A 10,552-nucleotide genomic window follows, 5' to 3' on the forward strand; every position below is an offset into this window, starting at 1 on the left:
ACCTAGAAGTAACACAGCTAAATACCTCTATTTATAGGTAATCTGATTAGCTGCTGCCATCACTGACTATTTGACACTCAAGGATACAATAGGTGCTCCCAGACTAAAAATAGATAGGTGGCTAAGGAATAAAATAGTAGTGATAGGCTATACAGTACATGCCTTTGACCATGATGTGAAAATTAAAAATGATGTGTGAGGATAAAATATTCCTCTGTCTTGTAAAATGTGTAGGTTACTGTTAAGAGGAGTCTTTTGATGCCACTACTTCTATATCTATTCTGAGGCACATTTTGTTGCACTGGAACTTAATGTCTGATGTTTGCTAATGCAGTCACCTGAAGAGTTACAGTTGTTGAGAAAGAAAGAAAGAAAGAAAGAAAGAAAGAAAGAAAGAACTCCTTCAAGCCATTACGACATTCTCAAAACGATGAACTATCCGGTTAGCCGACGTTTTTTCCACCAGGAGTTTAGTACTCTGCCCAGTAGTTCAGTTAGTCAGAATCCTGCTTCGTGGAATAGGCCTCTTGGTTTTACTCCTACAACGATCCTGATTGGCTTGTCCGTTTAGCTAAGCCCGCCCCTTCTGTGATTTCATTGGTCGGGACCGTTTTGTTCCGACGAGCTCTAACAACAAATACACGTGTTTGTACTTCAGGAGGATACAGCAGAGAAACTGACACATCTACACATCCTAATGGTATTTTGATGATACCGGGCACAATAATAGACACTACGCTTTGGATTTGGTATAGCAGATTGTCGTCTTCCTACAAAGCCGTTGATGTTATTAGGCATTTGAATATTAATAATGGCAGTCTGATGCATCGGAATGCATAGAAGAGGCAACATCGGACGGCAGCTACTTCTTCATAGAAATAAATCTAAGTAAAGACTCAAGTCTCGTAGAGCTTCTTAAAGCCCAGCCAAGTCATCGCAATGAAACCTCACGGCATTATAGAAGAGAAGAGAAGTATGTGGATTTTTGGCTATGGCTCCTTAGTCTGGAAACCTGATTTCGAATACAAGAGGAGCAAAATCGGCTACATTAAAGGATATAAAAGACGCTTCTGGCATGGAGATGATTTTTATCGAGGGGACAAAGAGAGGGTGAGTTGTGTACTTACTTCTGAAGCTTTGTGACTTACTAAAGTTATTGGATTGTCCTGCAAATCATTCAAAACATGTCATCTAGTAGCTCTATGATGATATTTATGAGTGTAAAAATGCTTGGTGATGTGATGATCTGTCATGTCCTCATGTCTGTGTCTGTCCTTTCTCCCCACAGCCAGGCAGAGTGGTGACACTAGTGGAGGATCATGAGGTAAGAGTGTCCTTGTTTTGAAGTACCAGTAGTCTATTGTGGGCTACGGTTTTATGTATTATCTATTTAGGGAAGTTCTCTTATAAGCCCATTTTGGGTTGTTGGTTTTACCTCTCCTGGACAATTGCATTCTCTTCCATATGTATAATATTCTTCTATTGTCCATTATTATGTGCAAAGGAAAATAAATACATATCGCATATAGTATGTCTTAACCCAGTAAGACAGTAAGTATTAACCCAGTCACCATTTGCGAACATGAACAACCGTCCTAAACCTAGAAGTTGGAGTGCCAGTCTTCTAATGTGGAGACTTATTTTATAGTCTGATATAATGTTTGCCTGAACTATTCTAAGTCTAACCAGTGATGTAGTGGAAAATACCTGGGTAAACCAGTTGTTGATCATCATAAGGCAAACAACCACCAATATAAAGAAAAATCTATTTTCTATATTTTCAGAAAAACATTGATGTGTGATTTCTTAATCATTGATGTGTGATCTATTAAAAAGACCCTATCCTTGTATCGTTTACATCAGCTTGATACTACTTATGATTAATGCTGTGAATTTAGGTCATAAAGAGTCATGTCAGGCTAAAAACGTGGGTAAACTGGGTGGTTTACACTCCTTGGATTACATCCAAGTGACCTTCATTTTAAGGTGATGGTTTCAGTTCCCAAGATGATTTTGTGTCCAGAGATATCCTCAGATATTCATCATAATACTATCACAGTCACATTTTCTAAATTCCTGATTAAGGGGCAAACTCTACAATAGGAGACAACAGTGTATGTTCACTAATACAGGTGAAACTGGGTGAGGCTCTGGGCATGTTTATAATAACACAACTGAAATTAAGTGGTGTTCGTATTTAACTCAATTTATTTCTCTTATATGTTGCACATGACGTGATATTTAGTTGTGCTGTGCCTTTGACATTTAGTATGCTCACTGTCTTTCCTCCACCTGTTCCCCCTGCAGGCCTGCACCTGGGGAGTGGCCTACGAGGTGACGGACTCCCAGGTCGAAGAGTCCCTGCAGTACCTGAACATGAGAGAGGCCGTGCTGGGCGGTTACATCACAGAGACGGTGGACTTCATCCCCAGAGAGAAGGGTCAGGGCCAGGGCCAGCTGCCGGCCCTCGCCTACATCGCTACCTCTGACAACCCCATCTACCTCGGCCCCGCCTCGGACGCCGAGATCGCCGCCCAGATCGCCGCCTGCAGGGGCAACACGGGCCACAACCTCGAGTACCTGCTCCGCCTGGCAGAGTTCATGAGGCTGTCGTGCCCCGAGGTGCAGGACGAGCACCTCTTCTCCATCGAGGCGGCCGCCTTGGCCCTGCTCTGTGAACTCAAAGTTGATCCTTTCCCCAGACCAGTGATCCTTACTCCTGGGAACTAAACGAAAGCACTCCATATCATAAAAAAAGTTTAAGGCTAAGACAGTTATATTGTTTCATGTAATCCTGTTGTGTGTCAATGGGTTCTTGTTGTTGGGATGTTTTCATACTTGGTGAAAAGGAAAGTAAGACTCGATATACATGTTGAAGGGAATGCTTGACCAGATTAGGCAGTCTGAGGAATTCTGTGCTTCTCACAGTAACTCCTGGTATAAAATATGTAGGTCACACACAGTCGACTATAAACTATATACAAGAAGCATGTGAATTTTTTTCTTCTCATCTTTTTTTTTCCAATGTACACTATGGGATTAGTTTTCCTTTCCTATACCATGATCTTTTAAACCTTTGTTGTAAAAGGATGTCAAAACCTATTTGTAAATATACTGTATACATTTTTTTTAAATATATTTTAATAAAAACACTGAACATTGAAACACTGAAATATTGCAACATGCCTTAGTCCTTTCTAAAATGAACAGTTAAAGGATAGCTATGTGCATCATTGATTTAACAGATATGTGACAGAGGTATTCAGATAAATGCTGTTACTGAATTTTTTGTAACAGAGATTATTGTTTTGCTGAAGGGCTGGGCCTTGGGTAAAGCCCGTAGGCTTTCACATAGCTCCCCAATGCCTTGTGAGTTTTAACATGTCACGTACGTATATTTTTCTGGATGAGTGCCCAACCACTGTACATGCTCCTCTGACTCACGCTCCCAAGTCACATGGCCAGGCAATGCACAGCTGTGATCTCTGGCTTCTAGGAAATGGGGGCTTTTCTTCATAAAACTGTGAGCTACAGGTCAACACGCCTTTAGAGGTTTTTCATTACAGAAACACATCTTTTGGGTAGCTGTAATACTGTGCATATGCTGTTTTGTACTCTAAAATATATTTTAAATGTGGAAGTTTGGTGGATCTCTGACATATGGTAGGCATAAACTCGAAACACTCAGTCATGAATGTTGTGTATTATACAACAGGTCAAAGTAAGGTGTTTGTAAAGTAAGTACACTTGTCAGCAGAAATCTTTTGTTCAGAGCATGTGTCAAGGTTGAGTGGAAATGCTATATGTCACACATGGAGGTATCTGTTAGAGTACACCAAGTCAGCCATAGAAGAAAAACACAAACCGTGCCTTCAGAGCCATTAGATTCCTTTCCTGGAAGTCTCTCTGCACCTAGTTGAGAAGTGAAGACGGGGGATATAGGGGCGAGGGGTGTTGCAGGAGCAGGGAGGTGGAGGGGCAGATTGGATTTCTCTCCCTGTCTGAGTTTTGCTCACGTTGCAAAAACATGTGCACGTGCCACATACCAGACCAAAAAAGAAGTGCTTTCAGCCCAGGATAAACACACATACATTATAAGCTGCAAACTTCTGCGGCACACTACTCCATATTCCTAGAAAACAGATGAAAACTGGGTCAAAGGTTTGAGCCATGAAACAGTGCGAGGAAGCTGTGCACATGTACATGTACTGTAGAGATAGAAAGTCAAGTCTAAAGAGCACTTCTGATACAGGCTGAATCTTTACATGTGATCTATTATTACGTAACTAAGGTACTGTTAGTGCTCAACTGATGTATGGAGGAAGTGCTAGCTGTTGCTAAATGACCATTGAAACCCGTATGAAGAGTGACACATTTTCGCCAGAAGTTGGAATATTTCCAACTTCCAGCACTCAGCACTCTGACTACTAAAAACACGTCAAGCACACAGCGCTGTCACGAACACTCAACCACATGTTTTTTTCCATTGGAAATAATGAGATAATTATCCGTCTGTCCGACAGTCTAGTATGAGTAAACAACCTATATGTGGGACTGTGGTGTTCTTACAAAACAACATGACAACTAAATAACAAATAATGATGATGGCTCAAAGCATATTGGCTGACTCATCGCCTTCCAATTCACACCCTGTATTTAATTTGTTCTCCACACTACGTACATATATTAAAATTTGTTGTGAAGATCACACGCAGGGTAAAGACCCACCTTCACATGACGTCAGTTTTTATGATGAACTGAAAAAACTTCCCACAATATGTAATCATTCTTCTGAAAGTACTTTGTTTGGGGATTACAATATCAACTGGATGGATAAAGGTGCTGAACGGAAATTGAAAACAATCACGACAAAATTCAATTACCAACAACTGACTGATAGACCCACAAGAATAACAAGGAAAAGTAAAACTCTGATTGACCTTATTTTCACGAACAGGACAGAAAGAATAACTAAAACATACAATCTGATCACAGGCCTATCAGATCATAATATGACAATGGTTGTTAAAAGCTGACCAAGAAACGACTGGTTCATCATACCAAGAATGACATGAAATCTGTAAAATCAGGGATACCAAAATGTAAAATAGCAGACTTTGAAAGAGAACTGATGCAAATGAACTGGGATACAGTAACAGAAACACATGATTTGAACACCTGCTGTGATAATTTAATGACAGCTATTAATGGTTTAATTGACAGATACACTAAAACATGGAAGAGTAGCCCTAAAAGGAGCTCACTTCCATGGTTTGGTCAAGATATCTGGCAATTAATGAAAAAACGTGACTTTGCCCTCAAAAGGTCTCTACTCACAAAGACTGATACTGATCATCTCATTTACACAGGCCTAAGAAACAAAGTTGTCACTGAACTACGCACAGCTAAGATGAATTACTTCTCAAAACTTATTGAAGAGGCTAAGGGTAGTAGCTCCAAATTGTGGAAGCACATCAATTGTTTAACCAACTCAAACACCCTTAAGCATCAGAGAATAAAGGAATTGAGAATAAACAACGAACCTATGTCTGATAATGCAACAATTGCAAATGAATTCAATGCTTTTTCTGTAGAGTCAGTTCAGGAACTTGCAAACAATTTTAAACCAGTAGAGCTGACACCCAACACAGTGGACCAGAACACTCAAAATCTATTTTACATCAAAGAGGTTAATCCTGAAAAAGTCAGCAAAATTATGAGTCACTTCAGCAACTCAAAGGCCAAAGACATCCATAATCTTGATTCTGCATTGATAAAGAAATACAGAACCCAACTACTTGAGCCAATAACACACCTTGTGAACTTGTCAATTAAAACAAGAACTTTCCCTGAGGCCTGGAAAACAGGCTGTCTCCAAGATACTGGAAAAAAATTGTAGCAGAGAAACTCATAATACATCTAGAGACAAACCAGTTACTGCATCAACAACAATTTGGATTCTGCAAACTGCTATCTAACTGAAAAGATAAAAGGTCTTTTGGATAAAGGTCATGCTGTGGGAGCAGTTTTCTTAGACTTAAAAAAGGCTTTCTTTCGATACTGTTAACCACAGTGTGTTGATATCCAAATTTCCTAAATTCCAATTTTCTGATCATGCCTCACAATGGTTTGACTCGTACCTCAGGGGAAGAGTACAATGTGTGAGAGTCAATGGGGAAAAGTCCACCCTCCGTGCCAATAGCATGGCGATACCCCAGTGGTCAGTTCTAGGTCCATTGCTATTTAGCATGTATATCAACGACCTACCTGAGAGTTGTCCTGGGGTTGGCTGCCAAATGTATGCCGATGATACGGTCATTTATACATCTGCCAGAACATCTAGCAAGGCCGCTGACCAGCTCACTGAATCCTTACATTCTGTATCGCAATGGCTTGAGTCCTCTCACTTAACACTGAATGTAAAAAAACTGTTTCAATCTGTTTTTCTATACGCAAACGACACGAAAATGAAAGATTCGTGGTAAAAATAAAGAATGAGGTCATCAGTGAGGTTGGCAATGTCAAGTACTTAGGAATCATCTTAGACTCACATCTAAGATTTGATAAACAAGTGAATAATATTTGCAAAAAAGTTAAATCAAATCTCAACTGCTTCAGACACATCAGAAAGTATCTGCCATTCGGCACAGCCCAGCTCTACATGCATGCCATGATATTCTCACACTTATCATACTGCATCACTACCTGGTCACAAGCCTCACAAACAACTATAAAACCCATCATATCACTATATAACCAGACAATAAAAATCATGGACAAAAAAACCAATGAGGTGGCACCATTGTCACATCTTGGAGAAACACAGTGTGTTCAGCTTCGAAAGCTTTATAAGCTATTCCAACTTAAAGCTTACTTTTAAATGCCTACATGGTCATGCTCCTTCCTTGCTTAATGAATTTGTTACAAGACACCAGCACACCAGTAGAGTCAGCACACGGGCCTCAGTAAACGGTAACTGTCGCATTGCAATACGCAAAACCTCATTTGGACAATCAGTCTTCTCTGTTAAAGGAGCAAAACTATGGAACTGTCTGCCCACTGAGCTGAAAATGCAACACAATTTTAATGTTTTTAATAGAGGTATTAAATCATGGCTAAAAGAGAAACAACATTGTTCTCACACCTAATGCTCCTGTAGACAGACCTGTATTTTGTATTTTGTGTATTTGTGGATGTATTTTTGTGTATGTATTGTGTATGTATTTTTGTGGATGTATTTGTGGGTGTATTTTATGTCCTTTTTTTTTTTTTTTTTTTTTCTTCCGTTTCTTATCTTTTTTTCTTTCTTTTCTTTCTTTTTTTTTCTTTTTTCTATTTTAACTTCTTTAAAAAAAAAGCCTCCTGTGGACAGGTGTTATAATAAAATAAAATAAATTTAAAAAAAAAAAAATTAAAAAAATTAACAGAAAAGTCTCACCTAGGATTTGCTGCAATGACCTAATTTCCTATCAATAAATTTCATCTCATCTTAGGACACCAAAAATGTCAGGGCTCATCCTCTGAACCCGCATTGCTGGAGACAAACCAGTTTAATCTGAAGATAAGTATTGTAAGTAGTGCATTAAATGCTGAAGAACAATATGAAGCCTGATAATTCAAGATCAATATCAGTTGATTCACACTGTATTGAGCAAGCTGCAGCTGCCACAAACAGCTGCTGCTCTGTCAAGGCTGTTATCAGCCGAAAATGTCAAAGTAGATTATACATTTCTCCAGGAGGTACACGTACATCTGATAATGTGCTTATGAGGGCTGAAGTAAGCCTTTACTTCTTTCTTTCTCTTGTTATTTTTCAAAACAATGAAACAACTCAGGACGTATATTTGAAATGACAGCTAATAAGAACTATATTAGAGCACTATGATTTAGTAAGCTGTCAGTCTCTCATAAGAGCTAACAATAAAGGTTACCCAATCAATAAATGCCCCTCACTAAGCTCTGTTAGGGCTCCTTGGAGAGGGACAGAGTGAATATGTGACCCTGGGGTCATCAAGTTAGAAAATGCTTGGTCACAAAGATGAGTGCAAGCCATGTCCGTATCTCTGACCTTTTCTATTACCACTGTGGATTCTACGTGGATATAAAATACAAAATCAAAGCAGGCAGATTATTCTATTGATATAAAAGAAAAATAGCAATACATGTAGACTATATATGGACATATCATGGTGTTTCATATGCACTTCAGAAACCTAATCATCAACATTATTGCCCTTCCTGAGGTCACTTGCTCTCTAGGAAAAGACATCAGCCATTATCCTCAGAACAGAATGCACATTGATTACGTGGAACATACACAATGCTGAGAAGTGGAGACTGAGGTCATGTCCTCAGGATGTGTGCTTGGCCTATCATTGCTCAGAATAGTGGACACACATTCCAAAAACATTACTCCCACTGATCCATCCTCCACCTGCATGCTAATGTGCACCCAGGCTGAACCCTGAACCTTGACCTTGGCGTGGTCAGTGGAGGGCTGAAGGTCACCCTGGAAGTGCGTTAAGGAGAAAGTGATTGGGCCGCTAATAGAGTCCTTCCACTTTAGAGCCCTGGCCTCCCTGTATTGGGCCGTGCCCCAAGGTCAGCTCTGTCCGCTAAGGATCAGCTCACCCCACTCTGGGCTCCTGCCACTGGACATGAGAGCCGTGCAGTCATAAAGGCCACCGCACCACAGAAAGAAGATTGTCCACTAATAGAGTGCAAACAATGGCTAATGATTTGGCAGTAAACCACAAGCCTTCTTTCAGCCCTCTATCAATCAACCAAATAGAAAATGAAGCTAATGTTCCATATGGCTGATGTTATACCGAGAGAGCAGTATTCTGAACAGTTATATCAAAAGACTGAATTTGGCTTGGCTTTTGGTTTAGCATAAAACATGTGGAAGCACATTTCTTGCAAAACCAAAACCAAAATTACTTTAGTTACACTGTGATGTGCGAACTTGTTTGCCTAGTTTAACGTCACAGCAGAGAAAAAACACTGATCAGACTCGTTCATCATTGCACAGTGATATAGCCTAGTCTTTTGTATTGAGAATGGAGACCAAAGTACAGAAACATTGTAAATATGCAAATTATGACATTACAGATACCATATCTTTTTTAAGCAGACAAAAGACAAACATGTAAACATTATGTGAGGGGATAGCCCAGTCTTTAATCCATCCATCATTGTTGGTGGGTGATGTAACTATTGCTTCTTCTCATCCAAACAGAACATGACTCACGACCACTGGATCTTTAATCCAATCTGTTTGGACCAGGACTGGTGACTGAACCAGGCCTGACCCAATTACAGCCCCGGCCAGAGAGCTGCGTCCTGTTTCATTAGTCTGGCCCGCCCCTGAGGAATGGCACTTTCACTGCTCTTAATTTAATTTCCCTAATTTCATTTACACTCAAGCCCTCCACAGCCGCCCAGGCCCGGCCCAGGGGTGTCGGGCCCTGAGGTGAAACACCTTAGTGAGATCATCCCTGCATGAGTGAACTTAATATCTGTTTTAACTTGAAACCCTAGCAGTATTTTGAAATTGGACACATTCTACGGTGTATTGTATCAGAGCATGAATTCAACCCACGCTGCCTGATGAAAATTATTAGCTGATAAGTAATATCATGACCCTACTTGTTCAGTATGAACAACTGATACTGTATGAACAGTAGAAATGAAATTCACAGTTGCATATGCCTGTTTTCCTTTATTTGGTTGATAAAGGGATCATGGTGTACTCAAGGATCGGCCTCTGAGGTCCTGAAGGAACGTGTCAGTGCCTTTCGGAGACGCTTGAAAAATGCCTTGAACTTTCCCTTCTTCTTGGTCTTTTTGGGCTTGGTTCCATCTGTATTGGAAAAACAAAAGAAAAAGAATAATAGCAGTGATATATTTTCTAATGTTTTGGTTCCCTATTCACATCTTCTCTTGTTTTACCTTTGTCACATTTAACAGCATCATTGTTCTTCTATAGGCTATTACTTACTTTTCTCTGTTTGAAAATATATCAGATGGTTTGTGTAATTCACATCAACAATATCTGTAACTCACCCAGTGTGGCCACAGCTTCAGGAGCTCCTCACCAAGGACTGCTTTCATAGCAGGTGTGGAGACAAGAGGATCCACAGGTGCAGAGGTGGCAGGGTGTGGTCCAGTGTGATCCTGCTCCACTTTGGCAGAATGCATGTCAATCACTATGGTCATCTTATACCTTGAAGCTGAAGAAGCTGCTTTTGCTTCTACATTTGTGGAGACACAAACATCTGAAGGAGCGTAGGTGAGTCTTGCAGTGGCATCTAGGCCGGCCCTGACATCCTGTTTGGTAGCAAACTCTGCTGCCATCTTTCTTACAACAGCTTTGCAAGAGTTGGAATTCTTCTTTCCTGTCTTTGCTCTGATGAAGGCCAGAGAGTCCACAGGAGCAAAGCTGAGGAGTTTTGAAATGGCTTCCTGGAATGTTGTGATGGACAACTTAGAGCCAGCCTTCAAAGCCAGTGTGTAGAAGTCACCAATGAAATGTGTGGAGTATTCATTTAAA

At 40.2% G+C, this 10,552-nt stretch overlaps 1 protein-coding gene across 1 annotated transcript; it reads left to right on the forward strand.

Moving 5' to 3' along the window:
• The first annotated feature begins 745 nt into the window (after positions 1-745).
• LOC139931725 (glutathione-specific gamma-glutamylcyclotransferase 1-like) lies at positions 746-3,116 on the forward strand. Its single transcript, XM_071925317.1, has 3 exons — positions 746-1,110; positions 1,289-1,324; positions 2,308-3,116. Exons 1-3 carry the CDS (start codon positions 940-942, stop codon positions 2,728-2,730), a joined length of 630 nt encoding a protein of 209 aa, XP_071781418.1. The 5' UTR covers positions 746-939; the 3' UTR covers positions 2,731-3,116.
• The last annotated feature ends 7,436 nt before the right edge of the window (positions 3,117-10,552 follow it).

Source organism: Centroberyx gerrardi, chromosome 17 (genome assembly GCF_048128805.1).
Source record: "Centroberyx gerrardi isolate f3 chromosome 17, fCenGer3.hap1.cur.20231027, whole genome shotgun sequence".
NCBI lineage: Eukaryota > Metazoa > Chordata > Actinopteri > Beryciformes > Berycidae > Centroberyx > Centroberyx gerrardi.